At 43.8% G+C, this 21,707-nt stretch overlaps 1 protein-coding gene across 2 annotated transcripts in view; it reads right to left on the bottom strand.

Annotated features, from left to right (window-relative positions):
* ADAMTSL3 (ADAMTS like 3) overlaps nucleotides 1-21,707 on the bottom strand; it is a 2,432,792-nt gene that overhangs the window by 463,475 nt on the left and 1,947,610 nt on the right. For both annotated transcript variants that reach the window (XM_085644288.1, XM_085644289.1), the window contains exons 18-19: nucleotides 6,311-6,506; nucleotides 6,015-6,194 (exon numbers count right to left, since the gene is read on the bottom strand). In XM_085644288.1, coding sequence (XP_085500414.1) covers nucleotides 6,015-6,194; nucleotides 6,311-6,506 — 376 coding nt within the window. The remainder of the gene's footprint in view (nucleotides 1-6,014; nucleotides 6,195-6,310; nucleotides 6,507-21,707) is intronic.

The following is a 21,707-nucleotide window of genomic DNA, read 5'->3' as shown; positions in this document are numbered from 1 at the left end:
TGAATTTCAGGTTTGTCCTGCTCAAAGGACCCCGCACCTCTGGAAAAACATCTAAGCCCAATTTTGCACTTAGCCTTAATAATTTTCAGTGAGAAATCCTAAAATGTCCAGGCTGCCAGTGGAAACAGCCTTCTACAGGTATCTGTTCTTCAAACTTGAGTTGACTCTTGAGTCAGGTTTAGGACCATCAGTCCTTTAGGCACCCTGTTTATGATTTGTAATCATACCAGGAACACCAAAAATAAAGGGATACCTGGGTACTCTGAGGTAATTTATTGTGAATCCCTGGCAGGAAGTTATCAAAGTTCTCCCTGGAATATGGTTGAGCCCATTCTGTTTTTTAGGGACCATGATGAGACCCAATGATGAAATATGACACCTTTAGGGTGTGTGAGGCTCTATAAAATAAACAATAAAGAGTGTGGATTTGTGAACATTTAGCCTCAAACATTGTAGAAATAGGATACTTTTTGGTGTTGAATGACTTACGGTGGGAGGACGTAGTCTATTTTGTTTCCTCTCTTACCCTAGATAGCATTTGATTGACGTATGAAGGTATCTCTTTGCTATTATGTGTGGTTGATTAACAAAGCATAAGATAGTCACGATTCCTTCAGTTGCAGACAAATTCTATCTACTGTGTATCCAGAGATTTCAACAAGCGCAATTATATATTTTTCGGTAATTATTGGATTCCTTGACGTTCTAGGGCATTTCATTAACTCTACATACGAAATGTTTCTAATATTTATGAACTTGGGGCCATTTGAAGAAAGCTATTTTTTAATGATAAAGCATGTGATTTGCAAAAGTACACAATTTTGTGACTTCAAAATGTTTTTCTCTATTTCTTAAACCAATTTTGCAAGTTGGAAAAGCAGCAATGGGATGTATCAGTGATTTGTGCCCACAATCACAGTGGAAACAATTGATCACCTACCGACCCCATTTAAAGTTACCTACTGCCTGTTCTTCCCCATGTATGTCCCAAAACAAAACTTGTTTTGTTTTGTTAAAGCAACACCAGTTCCTATACAGAACATAGGTTGCTTTAAAAAACAAATTGCTTGCCATTTGAGAATGCAGACACAGGGAAGATGACCTGCTGTGCCATACAGGCTATCATCCCTCTGATTGTAGCCATTAAGAGGAGTTCAAATGGCGACCTGCCTTTTAACAATCTTAGGGAGTTCCTTCTCCAACCCCCAGTGAGTTCAGATTTTGTGATGCAACCTATTAATAAGTACATAGGTCGCAATGCAAAATCAGAGACAGTATGCAAAGAGATGCGTTGGAATTTTTGTGACCTCTCTTATTGGGGAAGGGTTGTCATGTGTCTTTTTGCAACCTGTCTCTTGGTTCACTTGGCCCTTGATTTGTAAAACCATTTCACAAAATGGCTATATGTGTTTGCTATTTTTGAGTTATGGTAAATTCATAAATATACTGCACTTTCTATACATGTCTTTAATGTATGCACATTGTATATTAACACTGCATGAGAATGAATCTATCGAAGATGAAGTAGTGACATAACCTTGTTATTCTATCCCTAAATGTGTATGTACTCTGTCCATTCCGAACAGTACATAATGGATATGAAATTACTTTAATTTTAATGTTCTTTTGATTAACTTTAAAAAAAAAGGATGTTCCCCTTACATTTTCAACCTTCAGTGACACTTTGTCTGTACTTCACAGGGTGAGTCAAGCAAAGAAAGATATTTAAGGGAAAAGCATGAATTTAATTTAAATGAAAATTGTGTTTATATGTGAAAGGAATTGGTTGAACGCACTTTTAATTTATAAAATATTGCAATTCCAGAAACTATTTAGAGCTAGGTAAGACAAAACATATATTTTAATGTCTTGAGAATTTCCCTGACCACAGCAGGGAAACCCTAAAGTTAAAATGTAGTGCAAACCTAACTGTGCTTAGAGTGCACGAGTGTATCTAATGTACATTGTTTTGTGTTTAAAGAGTGAGTAATAATCTAGGCCTGCTTTTGTTGGAGAGTTATAAAGGCTTTTTCCATGCTTAAGTCAAATTCACACCTGAAAAAATTGTATGAATTGAGGCGAATGTCTTTCAGTCAGTACATTAGGAAAGTATTTTCTATGGCATGCCATACCATTTGATTGTGGGGTTTTTTCAGCTATTTCAAGGGCTTGGGGAATCACCCCAAACCTCTAGAAGAGAGCTGACTCACTCAGTTGCTATCCCTGCCTTTTGTTGAAATGTACCAGTGATCTCAGGGAGGCCCACACAGCGAATATTTGAAATTCCAATCCATGAAAACTGCAAGATTTTGGCAAAAGCTTAAAAAGCCCATGGACCTACTACTTGAGAGAGTTAAATCATTACATTTCAGGGGACTGGTGTGTCCGTGCCTGCTTTTTGGCACATTTCTGTGTATTCAGGAGATGGAGAAAAGAGAAAGCTACAACAGTGATCATCTGCAAGAAAAGCACAACCTTTATTGAAAATGATTACCCAAATCCACCTGATTCACTTTGGGCAGTGAAATGTGCTGATTCTGCCCACAAGTTATGCATGTTGTTGTGTTTGCATAATTGTGCCTCTATTTTTCTTTTGGTTCTTATATGTTACAGGAAATGATATGTGCATAGGGTTTAACCCCGCTAAACAGGGAATTGTCACAACTTTAGGTTTTCTTCTGTACTTCTCAGCATGTTCACATACGTTTAATTTTAGCAGCGTCATAATAGTCAAGTACACCAATCACATAATAGTCAAATACTGCGGTCTTGTTTGATTGGAATACCCTCATAATGTTCTACTTTCAGGATGCCTCTAAAGCTGGGATACCACTATGTGACACAACATGTTGCCATTTCCCTTTCACCTCCCTAGTAGCTTACAAACGTTACGTGGTGTAGATTTGATAGGAAACAAGTAAGAGCCCCGGCTCCACAAAGGTTTTGGGCCCCAACTCCACCAAAGCTTCTGACTTAGTTGTCTGTCTGCGTAAATGGTATAGCAGTATAGCCCTGCTTCTTTTAGCAATCAGCAACTAAAGAGCACAGAGAAAAACTATATAAAATGTAACTCTTTCAATACATCATGTTGCAACTTTGTGGGGGGAGGTAGGGGTTCTATACCTTTAATGACAGGACATGTTAGCTGCATGTATTCCCATTGCTCACGTTTAACAATAATCGCTTTACCGACCATCTGACTCACATTTGTGACATCCTGGCCATATCCAATGCTGGTGGAAAGTGCCCTGTGCAATCTTGCAGACCCTGCAGGGTTTACACTGATCTCTCTTTGCCCCAAAAACTAAAAAAAAAAGGAACCCCTTCCAAATGTTCCACATGATGATCCCTGTAAGGCAACACAGCTATCTTCAATACTGTTAGAGATTGCTATCAAATTTGAAATTGCCTATTAATTGATGCCTTACTATAGTTGGAATCTGTCATTGTTTTTTCCCTATTTTTAGGTCTCATCTGAGCCAGCGCATGCGCTGCACAGTGAGACATTTAGTAGGTGGGATTTCAAACTGCTGCCACAGGCTTTTGGTGGCCTAAAGCTTGCGTGCACGTGAGCGTGTAAGAGCGCAGCCGCCATCTGTCTTTCCTCCATTAATCGCTTCTCCCCCTCCCCCACCACAGATCGCTTAACTCGCCGCGCTTGATCGCTTTCACTTTCGCGGGCCGCGCGTCCGTGTCACTTTCGCGGGCTGCGCGGCCAATGCTTGTTATCATAGACGACAACGTGCAGGTCGTGAATGCACATGTGCGGCTGGGTCTTCACTTCCAGTGCAGCAGCAGGGCGGTCCTTTTCTGGCGCAAGTTAAGGAATGCTTTCTTTCTGGGGATGGTTTTATGGCGGGTCATGTCTTTCTAGCCAATCACAGAGCTTACTGGGAAGTGCAGCCCCGCGAGACCCGCCTAGTGCTGCCAGTTGATTCGCTGGGGTTGGAGTGTAGGCGTGTTGCTGCCACCCCAGCTGATCAGGGCCTCCTAGGCTGTAGTCTTCGCTCACAATACCGGCACTGCTTCCACGTGTGCTCCGCTGGAGACAAGCGCCGTCACCCGGCTTCCTCTCAAAGCTCCTGAGCTGCCGGTTATCTTTGACCTAACTGGGCGCAGAGAGAAGGGACCGCTAAAAAGTTCAGACATCGGCTGCCAGGTTAGATTGCATTTTCCGCTTTCCCAGTGAACGTAGGACAATGGCGGGAAGTCAGGGCCAATTACTTGGGATGTGCAAATAGCACTCGGGGCTCCCTCGCGCGAGTACAGAAGCGTGTAAGAGCGGTAGCTTTTGGAATGCTGGACGTGATGCGTTGCTCTGCTTGATGAGTACATTTGCCTTGGCAGCCCCCCTTCCCACCCTGTGCGTCAGGCCTGAGAGAATATATCACTATTTAGATGACCACCTGGCACGATAGCAAGTTCTAGGCATTGTACAAATTCAGGGCAAAAAGACCGCTGCGAGACCTGCAAGTCACAAAAGGTTTAGGTGCATTGGTTTGTATCACATTTAACAGTATTGATCAAGCATTAAAATATAGATGGGTTTAAAGATGAGAAAATTAATACGCAGAATCTGACAACGGGCATCAGGGACAGTTGTCACAATTCTACCCCAGGACCTTGAATGATAGTGCCAAAATCGTCTCTCTGTTGTGAAACGTAAACTTAAAGTTCATAGATAGTGGTGCAGCTAGTTTAATATGTTTGTCAGAAGGTGTATATATTATTACAGCTGGTAGTTTTAAGAAGGTTTGTTTCCATAAGTAAAAGCTGAAAAGAAGCCCATGGAAGCTGCTTGCAGAAATCTCCTGGCACTATTCCAGACTTCACTAACTTGGCCCCCAACTTAATGGTGCAACTAACTCATACTGTCCCTGATGGCGCAGGCCTGATGTGTGTTCATATAAGCTAAGTTTGTCCCACTGCTAAACCTCTACTTGGAATATAGAATAAATGTGTTTCCTAAATATAGTAGTTTATAAGATGAAGTGAAGCCTCTTTAAAACAAGCATTGGCATAGCCAATAGGTCACGCCTTTGGGACCTTATAAGTGTTTAGCCATGCAACAGTTAATGTTGTTGCACCAAGGATATTGTGCTGCATAACTAAATACTTATAAGGTCCCAAAAGCGAGACCTATTGGCTATGCCAATGCTTGTTCTTTTTCTTTTCAGGTCTTCCATTTTTGCCTGCGATGTCATCCTATCCTTCTCAGTAATCTCTCTTCCTCTGGTCTCCCATCGTCTACTCGTGCTTGATTTTTCACTTGTCTTTCCACTACTCCACCCAGATCAGCTGCCTAATATCACACTCCTTTTACAGTCTTTTACTGATTGGTGTCACTTTTTGAAAACACAAAGCATTGGTTTCATGCTTCTGGCACCTGAATAAACAATTTACAACAGATAATGTGTAATATAGTCCTGTATTGACATCTCGGATGCCTGATGAGATTTACAAACCGCTCAGCCTTCGTTTAATGGTTGATGCCACCAGAACGCCATAAAGGTAATACAGCACCAAAGTATACAGAAAAAAATAACCTAAATACTTTTGGGGAAAAATGAAAGTTTTAATACACCACAAATCTGGCTAGTTAAAATGAGGCTTCATGAATTTTCGAGAGCTAAGTGGGATTCAATATATTAATTAACTTTTTGCTAAATGATATCTGCCTTCCTGGCAGGTCTTGGCATACCCAGAGAATACTTCTAATGAAATGAAGAAAACACACAATGCTCTCAACATGATGGATGCGGCTAACTTTGTCAGTTTATGGGGATGTGATGCATTGTGCAGTCAATATGCGAGGGAGGGCTCGTTTGTTATCTCCCACTTCTTAGAGGAGAGCAGTATGGCCCACCCTTCTCAGCAGTGACGCACTCTACCGCCTTTGTGACTCCACCCCCATGTTGTAGTGCACAGCTTTGTGAGTGATGCTACGTCCTTGGATTAAACATGTGTGCGTTAAAGGACAAAAAGAACAACGTGTGGTGTATTTGGCAACTTACTTGTGACCATTCCCCCACAGTCAGCTGCGGAGGGCAGTCCGTTTTGCCGCATGGCTTGTGTGTGGCTGGTCTGACACTCCTGCAGTGGTCATCAGGCCTGTTGAGGAAGCTCCCGTCAGCCATGAAGGTTTTACAGCTCACTTTGCGAGTGTGGGTCCCTCCGCCGCACGTGCGTGTGCACTGTGGATGCAAAGTAAAGCATGCATTTAATTCAGCATCCCCCTTTCTCCAAGGTGCCCCAGAGCACCATGGGAGTTTCAATGGTTTCTTCAGAAAAACTCTAGAGTTTACCTCACCTGTTGCCATTCTTCGACATGCCAGCCAGGAGGACAGTCAATCTGGTTGCAGGCTTGGAACGCAAAGGGCTTTTTATCCACGCACTCTTGTGCGCTGGGGTCCCCAGACTCCACTGACTGCGGGCAGTAAACATTCCTGGTCTGGATTCCAACTCCACAGGTCGCAGAGCACGGGCTCCAAGGGCTGGTTTGCCACCTGTGTTTGAAAGTAAGACCCAGAGGTCTGCATTCAAATGAATCAATACAGTGCGACAGCAGAACACACACATGTGAACATTGGGGGGCATCATTCTTGTGATGGGGCGGAGATCTATTTATTGCCACCTTCTCTTCACTACTGGAAGTACAAGAAATGAAAAATATGCATTATTCTCCATAGGATGATGTACAGAGGGATAAATATAGAAGAGGTAAATGCCAATTGCAAAGTACATTTGGTCGTATTAGGTTGAGGTTCCAGTGATCCGGTCTGACTGCGCTGGTTGGCAAAGTTGCATGGGAAGTGTTAAGAAAAAAAAAACGAACAATATTAAATAACTTGAAACCTGACTGCACCTTGGACAGGGCGTGATATTAAAAGGAGCCTCTGAGCAAAACTAACTCAAATAAGCAAGTATTTCAAATGTAAAAGGGACCAATTTGCTGAGGATTAATTAGCACTGCAGTAGCACACAAGGGGCCTGATTCACAAAATAGTAGTACACTCACACCTATATAGTAATCATATGCACTGGTGTAGATACATGACTTGAGAAATCCTTCAACATTTCCAGTACTATAATTGTAAACATGAACCAGTCTCAGAGCTTTTCGGGCATTTTACTGGGGAAGCCTTGTGACATTTTTAGGTCTTACTTCAGACGGCTTTAGCTGTCTGTAGGCAGATTTACAGTTTCCAATACATAACATATACTTTAACTGCCATTTGGGTCAACCCCCTGCTCATGTTTGTATGGCCATGCAGTTCATATCCATTGTCTACTCCTGATTCAATGCCTTTCCCCCTTATCCTTTTCTTACTTGGGCCCTGTTTTGTGGAATGCTCTTCCCTTTTCTCTTCGCACCCAAATTAACTTTACACTCTTCCGCAAGTCACTTAAAACCTGGCTTTTCAATCAGTAAGTCGTTGTTCTCTTTTCTTTTGCTCCTGTTCTGGCGGGCGCCGGGAAACCCTTGAAATGCCAGAAACCGGTCCTAGGAAGCTTGTTTCCGGTCCAGGGAAGACATGGGTTGGCAGTTCGGGCTGGACTGTTCCCATGAGGCACAGGGTCAGACTGATTTGCATATGGCCATGTCTGAACTGGGGTGGCAGAGTGGGCTAAAGAACAGTGGTGGATTAAACCCAGATCAGTTGACTGGGGGTGAGTGCTTGCAATGTTCAACGCTCCGTCCATCATTTCCTTTGGTTTTGCTTTGTTCGCCATAAGTTGGCAGGGTATGCTCAGACGTGAGTCCCTTGCTCACTTTGCCACTGGATTCAAGCAAGCCTGGCTGAAGACGGCTGAAATGCCAGAAACCGGTCCTAGGAAGCTTGTTTCCGGTCCAGGGAAGACATGGGTTGGCAGTTCGGGCTGGACTGTTCCCATGAGGCACAGGGTCAGACTGATTTGCATATGGCCATGTCTGAACTGGGGTGGCAGAGTGGGCTAAAGAACGGTGGTGGATTAAACCCAGATCAGTTGACTGGGGGTGAGTGCTTGCAATGTTCAATGCTCCGTCCATCATTTCCTTTGGTTTTGCGGGAAACCCTTTTAGGGCAGCTGTTGCGCCTTATATACAAATTTAAAATCATAATAATAATCATAATGCTTCTCTTTTGGCCTGCATCGGTGCTTTCAGTCTCACTGTGATCTTTCTGCATGACCTGTATCCTTCCACTGAATAAACGAGGGGACTCTTTTTAATTTAATATTTAGAAATCAATGGAGGTTCATGCATTTCCTTGCTCTCGCCCTGCATGCTCTGTTTTTCATTTCCTCTTCCCTGCTCACCAATACCTCACATAAGGCGCCCCATTTACACACCCGGCTCCACTTAACTCCCTTTATATCAGGGTTCTAACTGCCGTGAGAGAGGCGTGGCTGCTCAAGACAGTTATGGGGTGCACACTGCTTGGTGGTAGTCTCTGCCACTGCATGCTTTTCCAGGACTGGGCACTGCAAGAGCAGCATGGGGCCGTTGCAATTTTCCTCCTCTGGCATCATTTCACTGCTGGGCCTTTCTTTCCCTCCTCCTCCTCTCTGGTCTTGCCATTTTGTTTCTATTGTAAACGTGCGCCCTCGCTCATCTAACACAGTGTTGATAGAGGTGCTTAACCTCTTACTGCTGCTGTAGAGTTGGGGCTTGGTAGGTGTGGCTAAGCAATACAAGGATTAACCATGGGGTCTCATCGGTTGTGAATGATCCTTACTTACCACAGACCTATTCCTCACCCTGCTCATCCTCCAGAGGGATCCTTCAATGATATTAGTGTACAGTACACTACAGGTACCAGTGGCAGCTTGTAGATTAATGGCTTGTCATGACCCAGGACTTAGCGACCTGAGGTAACACTATGCCAAATGACCCCATGCGAGCTACCGGTGTGCCCTGCTGCACTTTATAACTTGTCATTGACCTCTGCCAAAATATATATCTTTTTTCAATCTTCTCATCTGCACTCCCTTCTCTTTCTGTTGGTTCTTTCATACCTCTCCCCCGTATCCATCATACCCCCAGCACTTGTCTCTTGTTCAGACACTTCTGTCTGCCACATACCTTCCTTCAAGACTAGTTGGTCTTTATAAGTCTGATGTACTGAAGTCACTGTCAAGGACAGCGTCACAGCAGTAATAACCCTCATACTAACGCCCGATACCTGTAACATATTGAACAAGTAGGACCTCATTCATAAACATTATTAGACCTGACATCCTTGGCTTGATTTTTCCCTAACATTTTGCCTTCAGACCATCTGTTTTTGCTGACTTCAGTTTTGTTGGCCTTAGGACTCTGCGCACTTAACCACTGCTAACCAGTGCTAAAGTGCTTTTGTTCCTACCCTAAAACATGACAAGATTGGCTTATAACCAATTGGCATATTCAATTTAATGAGCATATTTAAGTCCCTAGTAAAGTGGTACTGCCTGTGTCCAGTACCTGTAAATTAAACGCTTCTAGTTGCCCTTCAGCACTGATTTTGCCACCCACTTAGGTAGCACTTTAAACATGTCTCAGGCCTGCCGTTGCAGCATGTGTGTTTGCCAGTTCGATCCAACAAAATTAGCATTTTAGCACACACAACAAGATGATGGATGAAGTGCTAAAACATTTCAACCACTCACCCCCAGTCAAGAGATCAGGATTTAATCCAGCATTCTTTTTCTCACTATACCATCCCAGTTTGGACCCAGCCATATAGAAATTAGTCTCGACCGACTCCTCATGGAAATAGTCCAGCCCAAACTGCTCTCTTGACTGGGGGTGAGTGTTTGAAAAATGTCAGCACTCCGTCCATCATAAGCATTTTGCCAGGGCAAAACCTTCCTTTTCAATATATATGTCAGCCCTAAGGTAGGCGCCGGAAAAGCCCCAAGGGCAGAATGCAGTGTATTTGAAAAGGTGGACAGTAACCTCTAAATTTGACATGTGCTGATAATGAAAAACTCTTAAATTCATTTTCATTACTGCAAGGTCTACCTCTCCCATAAGATAACATTGGAATTGCCTTAATACATTTTATAGGTGTAATTTCCAATTGGGAAAATGTAGCTAGTTCATGTTTGGTGTCTCTGTCATCACAATTTAAAATCCTAACATAGTGATGTCAGATTTTAAATTGCAATTCTGACAATGCCCCTTTAAGAATGTTGGCATTTTCTTGCCGTAGCCATTTGGTGCCTGCAGTCAGCCTCTGGGTCACTGAATGAAAGGCCGGACTTATATCTGTGACTAAATCAAATTCCTCGCAGAGCTTCATGCTCAGCCAATAACAACCTGCTTTGCATTCACAAGAATAAAAAGACCAGAGCTGGGGCGTGCTCCTTCTCTTTTCTGACCCCAAAACTCTGGAATCATTTACCCGATCATATTGGATGCGTCATATCAGAGAATGCATTCAATAGCCTTCTGAAGACCCATCTTATCGGAGATATCCAATGTTGGCTGGTGCCTCTTCTTTTACTCATCTTAACTATGTCTTACTGTATGCTCGAGCTGGGACGCTCCTTTTATGCGCAGCTGTATTACACTTTATACATTTAATTCATTCATTCATGACTGGGTGTTGGTGATGATTGGGCTTTGTGCATTCCTTCTAGACAGTCATACGCAATTGGGACCTTAGGTGTGACTGGATGGGCCATCACTGGCAGGATAGGAGGGAGGAGCTGGGCCCAGCCCCACTTATACTTGATTAGGCTGTGTCCTGCCTTCACACAAAGTGCTGCATACCCCCTGTAGTTAGTCTGGAGCCAGGATCAGGAAGGCAGGGCATCTGTGCACTTCAAAGGCATGCCTCTAGAAGCTCCTCCTCATTTTAAAGGCACAACTGGGTATATATACTGGGCCTCCGACACCACCACTTCAGTACACTCCTTGACCTGTGGATACTCTGCCAGTAAGAAGGACTGCTGTGCTGCTACATGAATTGCTGGACTTCTGCTCTGAAGTAACTGCTGCCCTGATGTGCTGCTCTCTTGCCTGGGTGAGAAGGACTGGACCTAAATCTTTTGAGCCCAGGACACTGAGTGACTCCAAGGGCTAGTTGACTGGCCTCCTGATCTGAAGCTTCAGGGACATAACAGGCTTTCAACAACCTTGCATCTGTACCTGGACTCTGCTATCTGTGAGTCTACCCTGACAAGTGGTGCCACCCCAGTCCTGGACCCTTTGAAGTGGGCTTAAGGTGCTCTGCCAGCCTCTGTGGATCCAGCGCAACTGACGCATCTCCTCTGCTGAGTGGATTGGAACTGTTGCAAAGACCCGAATCCCTATCATAACCCGCAAGGGTTTTGGAACCGTAACTGCGCAATGCATCCTCGGTTCAGGAGCTCACATCCTTTGTGGACATCAGCCTCGATAACCACGCCGGAATCATCATCGCAGCCTCGCAGCTCTTCAGAAGCGATGCATTGCCCTGACTGCACGCTGCATCCTTGATGCCAGACTTCACTTCGCAAGACCCGTCAATGGGATCCTCTATGACAACACAGGCCCTCACATTGCAGCATCCCATCATTGCCACATCTTGGAATAGATGCATCGCTTTGTCTCTGCTACGCATACTCGACGCGGATCATCGCAACGCTCCACAAATTGGGATTTAAAGTACTTTGTTCAGAGACCTTAACTAGGTCCCTGTAGCTGGCCTACCCTCCATCATGTTCAGCGTGAACTTGTGACTTTGTCCCAGTCCGGCATGACCTGTTATGCACAGTTGGCGCTTTGTGCTTTTTGGTGCTTTTTTTGCTCACATCTTTCAAATTTAATATTCCTGTTTCTACTGATTGGATTTTTGTTATTTTGGTCTTGTTTTAAATGTTAAAAAGAGTAATGTCTTTCTAACTTGGTGTGGGATCCTTTTGTGTCATGTTTCCCTTTAATAATGTATGAAGTGTTGCACAAATACTTTACACATTGCCTCTAAGTTAAGCCTGACTGCTCTGTGCCAAGCTACCAGGGCGTTGAGCATAGATTAATTTGGTGTTTGTCCACACCTTACCCTGACAAGGATTGTGGTTGGTGCTTGACCAGGGCTCACAGCCCAGTCAACCAGGGACTCAATTTCTCACATACAATAAATGCGTCAACAAGCTATCATACATATTCCTCCTATAAGCCTATGATGTTACTCAGTCGAAGAACAGAAGACTAATGTGTACGGAAGCTGTAGATTTATGGTGAATTATCCCTGCATATTCTGGCATTAATCAGTCACACATGTGGGAGTACTAGGCCCCATAACCTTTCCTTCACTACTAGTCACAACATTGCACATATATAAAATACGTTAAGAGTAAAAATCAATTAACTAAAAATAGGGTAAGAGTTTAAAGTGGGGTCCCCGAGGACCTGTGCGTTTTCAATTACCTTAACTGATGGCTTGGTGTTCCAAGCGCTTCTGGATACCCCCACTGGATATGTCAGCCGTTAGACCAGCTAGCTCTACACTGCCACTCTACAGTGGTGTAGGTAGTTTCTGGCAACCACTGAACATGACAACCCTGACTTCTCAGGGATCATGGAAAACAGTACAGTACGTTTCGCTCAGGCACTCAGGCTTGCTTTCTCTCAGAAAATTCACAGGATGGCGATTAGGATGTTTCAATAAATATTTATTGGTCCAGCGACAGCCTTGTGTAATATATATGTGTTGCGACAATCAGGAGACAGAAGCATATGAAGGAGATTGCTAGTACCAATATAGTGAATAGTAGATACATTTCTAATATAGTGCAAATACGATGAACATAAACAGTTCAGATAAAAACAGTAGCACTTGCATATTCCTAAAATGCTTGCCCTAAGTAATTTGCTGAAATCTACCTAGCCTAACCTGGATGTGTAGGTGTATATGTGTATAGATATGTGTATCTGTAGCCAAGAAACCCCTAAGGATGAACCACCCGCCTCACCTTATGGTATAGAATGAAGGACTCCGTCTCTGCGTAGAGGATGACAACCTGCAAGGGATGTTAGACCGCGGTGTGTGATACGATTCGGCATGCAGGACCCTCGTCTCAGCTTGGAAGAAATTCAAATAATTTGTTGGGGGGAGTGAGGGTCTCTTATACTAAAGTGGTCACTCCAGGGTTTTTTCTAGAATCAATTTGTTTTTAAAATAATCATGGATGTTTTGCAAACAATCATAAATGTTTTGAAAACAATCACCAATGCTTTTCTCAACAAGTTCGTTCAAGCGCAGCTGGCTGTTGGCCAAGTATGAAAAACAAAGTGGTGACCCTTATACAGAATAAATATGCCATGTCTGGGGTAAAGGGATTCTGATAGAAGACTGAGAGCCTGGTATGAAGAGACATGAGCAAGCTATTAGGTAAAAGGTCACCTGTTTAGAATAGTTATAGTCGTGTGGATGGAATAATGTATGTAAAATGGGGTATACATGATGGGATTATCCTAAAAGACATGTCACCCACTCCTCATCAAAAGGTCAACAAGGCCAGCTAGGTAATGATAAAGCTAACGTTATTAAAAGGCATAATATCACTTATAATTAACATACTTAAAAGCATCATAAACAGCCTAAAATATGGCAAAAGTAATTTTTCCCTAAAAAAAGCGATCAAAAGGTCCTCTAAACTTGTAAATATTATGATTATTGCACTGAGCACCTTGAAAGCCATGACGCTCAGTTAGAGCCGAGAAGAAAAATAAAACAAAGTCAGTTTCGACCTTCAATTTTAGTATATGTTTAAAAAGTTGCCAAACGGTTCCCAGCACTGGAGAGTACAGATTGTTTTAAGAATCCTGAGCTGAAGACTCAACATCGTTGAACATCGTATCCGCAGATAGCAGCCCCTCAAGAACTTCCAGTATCATATCCAATGAGCAAAGGTGGTCATCTCTGGTTCCCATCGCAGCCACTGGGGAAGAGCAAGATGCCTGCACACCTGATGCCGATGCCTGTATTTCTGGAGTTGGGCCAATATCCCTTCCAACAGGAGCGGAAGCATCCCAGGGAGGCTCTAGAAATGCTGTCATCAACATGGGAATACGCTGTGGACAACTACACGTGTGGGCCTGCAAAGGCGCCAGTAGCTCTTCTATGTCTGGCGGCCCAACTGATGGAAGTGTCAGACACAGGTCCAACAAGCAGCCAAATTCGCAGAAGAGGCAAGGAACACAGGCAGGGAACAGTCTAGCCAGACTGGTCTGAAAGACAGGAACCAATGCTCACTCAGCTCTTGCAGCTGAGGTGTAGTCCGGTAGAACACCATGCGCTCACGGCAACGTTGTTCCTGCAATGTTCTCTCCATTTTGTGATGGATTGCGACGTCTATTGCGAAGCAAGAGTATTAAAATCAGGATGCCTGCTACCGAAAGCAGGACCAAAGGAAGCCCCCCAAAAACGCTTCCAAGTAAGGAGTGTAAGAATGCTGGAATTACTCCGAAGAAGGTCTGAAAGGTGGTTAAGAGACCTGATCCAAGTTGCTTTAATAAGTGTACGATCCCACTTGTATCAGACATGTTAAAGATACCATGAACCATTTCTCCAAAATGGATCAGGAAGTTGGTACAGACCAGATTCTGTATCTCTGCTGAAGACCTTGCATTCTGGAGATCAAAAGTTTCTTTTTGGTCACATTTTGGTGAAACAACATGGCTTTCAGTCTGCTCAGCGAATCAAACCTTATACTGGAATCATTCAATGAAGGCCACAGTGGTCCCTCCCTAACTGTGCGAGCTAGGGGAAACAATACTTGCTTACAGCAAACAACCCTGAAGTTTACTGTAACTAGAAATGCAATGCCTGGCGTCATTCCACAACTGCCTTGATCATTCAGCATTAAATTACTTCCATTTGAAAGTAATTAAAAAAACGGATGATTCACGGCAGCTGGGGAGCCTTTCAAGTAGCATGATAAGTTTCATTTTGACGCATTACACATTCCATAAAGCGACACTTCTCTGTTACAGTGAAAGGTTACTTCTCAAATTTTTCAATGAGAAGCAAGGTGTACTTTGCATCTCCGCGTGCCATAGCATAGTCAACTGTCTGTCAGATTTAAAAACGAGAACAAATTTGTGGCCATTTTGTCATTTTTTGTCAAAAAATAGTTTTAAAAGAGCTGCCAAATGCAATACATATTGGTGAGCTCAAGAATAGAATGTGAATACCTTTTCAGGCTATGGATAGACACCTCAAAAAATAGGTATTATGTAGATGAAGATATCATTACACAGTAGTTTGAAGAGTGATTCTGGAGAACCTTAAAATATTTATTTAATGTGTAGCCATTTTCTGAAATTGTGGATCTGTGACTCAGAAACAAAACAGTGTATCTTTTGGCTTCTTGGTATCAACAAGGCTAAAATATCAAGTCCCTGATAAACAACTGACAGTGCATTTACCAATACTCCATTACAGTTGTCCAATTTGCAGATGTTGACTTTTAGTTTAGCTATATGATGTGGCAATGGATGATTTAAAAAATTGAGGAAGTCAAGTAAGAGGTCTAGGGTGCACTATGTCATCAGACCACAGCAATTCTTTTGCCTCTTCAGGCAGGTTCTCTCTGTTGTTCCATGTCAGAAATGGTACTTTTTGCAGGGTTATCCCCAAACATTTTGCTTCTTCTTCCTGACCTGTTGTTGAGTGCTTTAGGACTCTGGGCACTTTACCACTGCTAATCAGTTCTAAAGTACATGTGTTCTTTGTATAAATTATTATTATGATTGGTTACCCATGATTGGCATATTGGATTTACTGATAAGCCCCTAGTAAAGTGCACTGAGTGTGCCAGGGCCTGTAAATCAAATGCTATTAGTGGGCCTGCAGCACTGATTGTGCCACCCACATGAGTAGCTCTGAAAAGATAACTCAGTCCTGCCACCACAGTGCCTGTGCGCAGTTTGTAAACTGCCATGTCAACCTGGCAAGTGCACCCACTTGCAAGGCCCTAACCTTTCCTTTTCTTACATGTTAGTCACCCCTAAGGTAGGCCCAAGTTACCCCTGTGGACAGGGTGCAGTGTATGTCAAAGATAGGACATGCCCTGATGTGTGTGGCTTGTCCTGATAGTGAAATACTGTCAATTTTGTTTTTCACTGCTGTAAGGCTATCTGTTCCCATGAGATAGAATGGGGAGTTTGCTTATGACATCTTATAAGCATAACTGCCCCTGGGAACTTGATAGGAAAATACCGTTTGGTATGCGTGAACTCAGAATATTAAAATGCATCTTTTAGTTAGGGTGATTTTTACATTTTGTGTTTGAAAATACCACTTTTAGAAAGTAGGTATTTTCTTGCTTAGCCATCCAGTGTGCCTCTGCTAAGATGTGTATTGACTGTCTGGCTTTGGAGTGACAGGGGCTGGGAATGTACAGTGGCTCCAGAGAGTCTGGATGAGCCAGTGCTAGGCTGAATAGGCATCGTCTGCATTTGGAGTGGTGGGAGGACTAGCACCTGCACCTGAATAGGGCTGTGCCTGCCTTCCACAATGATGGCTCCGCCCCACTGTGGTGAGTCTGGAGCCAGTGCTCACACTGACAATGGAGGTTGTTGTGCATTTGCAAAGTGCCCCCCAGAACTAGTTTGGACTGGGCTCAGAGCCCTAGGCCAGGAGAGAACAAAGAGATTTACTTTTTTTTAAAAGAGGGGCCCAGACTTTTAGATCATCCCTGGAATTCAAGCGGGCCCTTTGCCAAGGAGAAGAGCAGGAGAGACTGAGGAGAAGTACTGCCCCTTCGCTGTGTGCTGTGTGGGGTTAGCCTGCAGTTGCTGTTTCAGCCAAGGAAAGGAGAATTACTTTGCTGTGTGCTGTGTCCCCTGCTTGAAGGAGATCTCCAAGGGCCTGTGTGTGCTTGCCTCCTGTTCTGAACTTAGTCTCAGGGACACAAAGACTTCACCCCCAGCTCCCCTGAACTCTGCTGCTGTGAGTTCTGACCGGCGAGGAGATGCCTGTGCCAGTATTGGACCTCTGGAGGTTGTTGCTGCTGTTTCGGAGCTGGAAGAGAGAAGTACAAAAACGATGCATCGCTCTTCTTGCAGCTGTTTTTTTGAGGTATCTTCATGGCGCAAGAAGAATTTCCATGCATTGCCGTGCCGCTACGAAAATTAATGTAGCGCCTATCACCACTGCAAGAATTGATGCATCGAGGGGTCGCGGCTGAAGAACACCGCCACAGCGCCACTCACCGCCACCGCATCGATTACTGACGCATCCCGGATTTCCAAGCATCGCACCTGTGCTACAAGCTTTCCCAATGCATCACCTGCGGACCGGAACTGTCACGAAGAATCAACGCATCACTTCCCCCTACAGACCGGATTCGACGCATCTCTTCTCCTGCGTGCACCAGAACTGTTGATTCGCCTCACCAAGGTCTCAGGAACTGATGTATCTCTTTGTTTTTGACGCTTCTTCACTCTGCGGCTGATTGGCCTTGTGAATTTTGACGCAACTACAGGTACTTTGTGTAAAAGTCACGCATCCAAAGTTTTCTATGGTACGAGTTTTTAAAGTCTTATTTTTAACTATGTATGTTGGATTTTTGTCATTTTGGTCTGGCTAAGTTTAGATAAAGATATTTTATTTTTCTAAACTGGTGTGGTGTCCATTTGTGGTGTTTTCACTATCTTACCGTGAGTGTTGGAACAAATACTTTACACATTGCCTTTGGGATAAGCATGTCTGCTTGTGCCAAGCTACGAATGGGGTGAGCAGGGGTTATCTAAAGTGTGCATCCCCCTTATCCTGACTAAAAGCAAGGTTCCCTATTTGGACAAAGGTATCTACCTCTGCCAACTATAGACCCCCATTTCTAACATGCCACAGTTACATGTTCAGAATTGAAACATCACATATCATCATCTGATTCTGCTACTGTAATGTCTACTAGCCATTGTGTTCCTCTGATCCATCTCTCTAAAGGCTGGGTTTCTTTTGCTAAATCTTCAGTGCATTACCTTCCTGGAAAGTTTCATGGTAATCCGTCAAGAAAGGGCTGAAAAAAAAGGGGGTCCCAAACCACGTTCTCCACCTGTAAATTCCCATAGAATTTTAGACAGTGATACAGAAAAAAAAGGCTGAACAGAGTTACATGAAATTAGGTAGAAAACTAGATTTTTACTATGAAAGCATGCTTTTGTGATTTGTTGTAAATCCGTAAATGTGTTTAGCAGTTTTTAAGAAACTGAGGTTCAAACATTAGTGATATATTGACTGTTGGTCCAGCTGGAGTCCTAGAGGACAATTTTTTTTTTTAAATGGAGCGTTTTGATTGGCCGAGAGGGCCTTTTTCCGGTCAGCCATCTTGGCCTCTCTGGAAAAGTTGTGGTCCTATGGAACCGAGTGATCTGAATGGCAGGCCGACAAATCAACAGAGATTTTGGAGATACTAGGACCCACTCAACCGTGCTCCATGATATAACAATGACTTTAATATTCACCTTTTTCTTAATGGATGCTTTTTACTTCATTCATAAATTCGAAAGTCTCGTCATTTTGGTTACTCTTTAGTCCGTACATTTTACACTTTTTAACAAAATTGGTTCGGGGACTTCAACAGTTTTATTTCTTTACTGTGATGTTTTCCGTACTGCTGTTCATATACCACATACTACCGGGATATGCTCCGGATCCTCACAGGCCCCAGTGTTTGCATTCAGGCGCTAGATTATTTTAAATCATCTACAGGCCACACTAGGACTGAGGCTTCGTTCACTCATAAGTTCACCATCTGGCTTGTTATAGTGGAGACCTATACTGCAGGAGGCATGATAATAGCGGTCAGCCAGAAGAGTGGTTTAGATGATTTTGGAACAGGCAAACATGGATGGTACGGTAGCAACATCAGGGTGCAAAAATGGCTCAGTCCTGAATATCAGAATGTCACCATCTGGCTTCCAACAGTTGGATAACTAGAAGTCAGGCAGGCAGCGGCAGTCAGAACGATAGTTTGTTTACAAGATTTAGGAACAGATAAACAAGGCATTGGCTCAAAGATGAATATTAAAATTTGGTGGAGATCTATCAGCAGAAGATCGGTAATGTGTAGATGAGCAGAATAAATTGCTTCAAAGACAGAATCACGAGAAGCATAGACAGATTTTTAAATCTCATTCACTCAAGGAACTGGAGGAAGCAGAAAGAATTCTAGAACAATCTCCAGCTGGCTCAGCAACAAACAACTAACGTGGAAAGGCAATTGTGGCCCAAATTAAACAGGATACTGGCAGTGATTACTGGCTCATTGGAGGCAATGTGGGAAACGTGTGGCTGATTATCATACAACAGTTGCAAAAGACTTGGGAGGTGTTCAGAATATTTATCCAAAGAGATGAAATAGAAACAATAATTGCAGGAATCGTCCCTGTTAAACTGTAATGAAATACATGCTTGACAGACACCCCTTCAATAGAGTATTCCGCTCAGCAGTAAGTAAAATGCATAAATCACATTTTCAGCCCACAAAATGCATTTCACCAGCAAGCAATCAGACTAAAAGGCCTGCATTCGTTATCACAGAGGAGGGCAAATGCACCTAGTGTGAAGTCAAACCGCAACACCTCTATCCCAAAGAGACTTAAAGTGCCATTTGTACTAGAGTTCCTTTTTAATAATGTGGTCCCTGAACTTGTCTACCACTTCACTACACTATTTTTCAAAGTTGTGAACAAAGTATTGAGATTTACCTTGCGAAACAGACCTGCTGTATTTCCCACCATGTTTTGCATACATTGTCATTCATAGAAGCGAACAAGATCTTGGACCTCTCCCAATACGGTTTCCAAGGCAATCACAGTACCGAGACTGCCTTTCTCGCCACCACAGATGACGTCTGCACCCTCCTCGTCTGAGGAGAAACTGCAGACATCATCCTCCTGAACCTCTCGGCCACCTTCAACGCCGTCTCTCTCCACACCCTATGCACAAGAGTGCAGAACACCAGCATTTGCGAAAAAGCCCTGGTATAGATTCGATCCTTCCTCATCGGTCAAGCACAGATAGTGAGGCTACCACCGTTCCACTCGGAACCCACAGAAATCAGCTGTGGAGTGCCTCAGGGCTCCTCCCTGAGCCCCACGGTATTCAATGTCTACATGTTCCCACTCGCAGCCATCGTCAGGAACCACAGATTCAACATCATCTCCTACGCCGATGACACTCAGCTGATCCTCTGCCTCTCCAACATACCCACAGTCACCAAGAACAACTTCCATGATAGGTTAAAGGCTGTCACCACCTGGATGAAGGACAGTTGCCTTAAGCTAAACTCAGAGAAGACTGAAGTACTCATCCTGGGCTCCACGCCCTCCACCTGGGACTATTCCTGGTAGCCCGCAGATCTTGGACCCCCCACACACGAAATCTCAGCATCATCTTGGACTTCTCGGTCACCATGAACTGCAAGATCAATGCTATCTCATCATCCTACTTCCACATGCTACGCCTGCTCCGAAAGTTCTTCAAGTGGATCCCCACTGAGTCCAGAAAGACGGTCACCAACGCACTCATCAGCAGCATATTTGACTAAGGCAACACATTCTATGCCGGCATCACCCAGAAACTCCTAAGAAACTGCAAAGCATTCAGAACGCCTCTGCCAGACTCATTCTCAATTTCCCCCACCGCAGCCACATCACCAGTCACCTGAGAGACCTCCACTGGCTCCCAGTCAACAAAAGAATCACCTTCAAGCTCCACCTACAAAGCCCTACACGACATGGGACCTGCAAACCTCAACCACCACCTCGCATTCCATGCACCCACCAGAGACCTCTGCTTCACCCATCTGGCCCTGGTCACCATCCCCTGTACCGGCAAAGACCACACCCGGGGAAAGATCCTTCTCCTACCTTGAAGCAAAGACCAGGAACACCCTGACTCTCCACCCAAGGAAATCACTGTCACTGCCCCAGTTCAGGAAGGACCTCAAGACCTGACTCTTTGACTGAGCCACAGTGCCTGCAATAGATCAGGAGTCCCCTCCCCCCCACTCCTACCCACCAGCGCCTTGAGACCATTATGGGTGAGTAGTCGCGCTTTACACGTTTCTTGACTGATTGATTGAGATATGGTGAATGGCATTTTGCACCGAAAACATTTAGGAGTGTCTGGCCTTTTTTCTCAAAAAAGAGCTGTTAAGAATTACAACTTTTAAATAAACCTTTAGTGATGTGAGCTGAACAAATGAAAAACTTTGGCATAAACTAATTAAACCCAACTACTGAATGCAGTGGTTGGATTGTTCCTTGTACCTAGTTTAAACACGATCTTACATGATGTATTGGGGGAGGTATCACAAGTCAAGGGAATAATTTCATTTTCACAAACCTTGATATGTAGAAATGGATGCTTGCCCCTTTTCATTGTTACACTAAACATAACGTCGGATAACCTAGTAGACATGTTACCCACCAACAATTACATGTGTATGTTTTTCATTTTCAAAATGTTTATAACTCATCTGGGGGTTAATGGAGGAAAAATACCTCGCACCACGTTAGTCAGAGAACACCGAGTCAGAGATGCGTCATATCCTCCTGCGCCGTGATTTGTGTCTGCCCACACTTGGCAGCGCGGATGTTTTCTCCATTCATCCAACGCGCAGGAAGCCATAACCCTAAAGTGCTGTAGTGATCATGAAAGTTCTATCACAGACATAAAATATGGAAGCTATTTGATAATACAAGCCTCGTGCTGCTTTACAGCGGATGCTGTCTGCAAGAA

The sequence above is a fragment of the Triturus cristatus genome, chromosome 3_1 (assembly GCF_964204655.1).
Source record: "Triturus cristatus chromosome 3_1, aTriCri1.1, whole genome shotgun sequence".
NCBI classification, from domain to species: domain Eukaryota; kingdom Metazoa; phylum Chordata; class Amphibia; order Caudata; family Salamandridae; genus Triturus; species Triturus cristatus.
The sequence above is the reverse complement of the archived record's forward strand: the minus strand, read 5'-3'. Positions and strand labels throughout refer to the sequence as shown.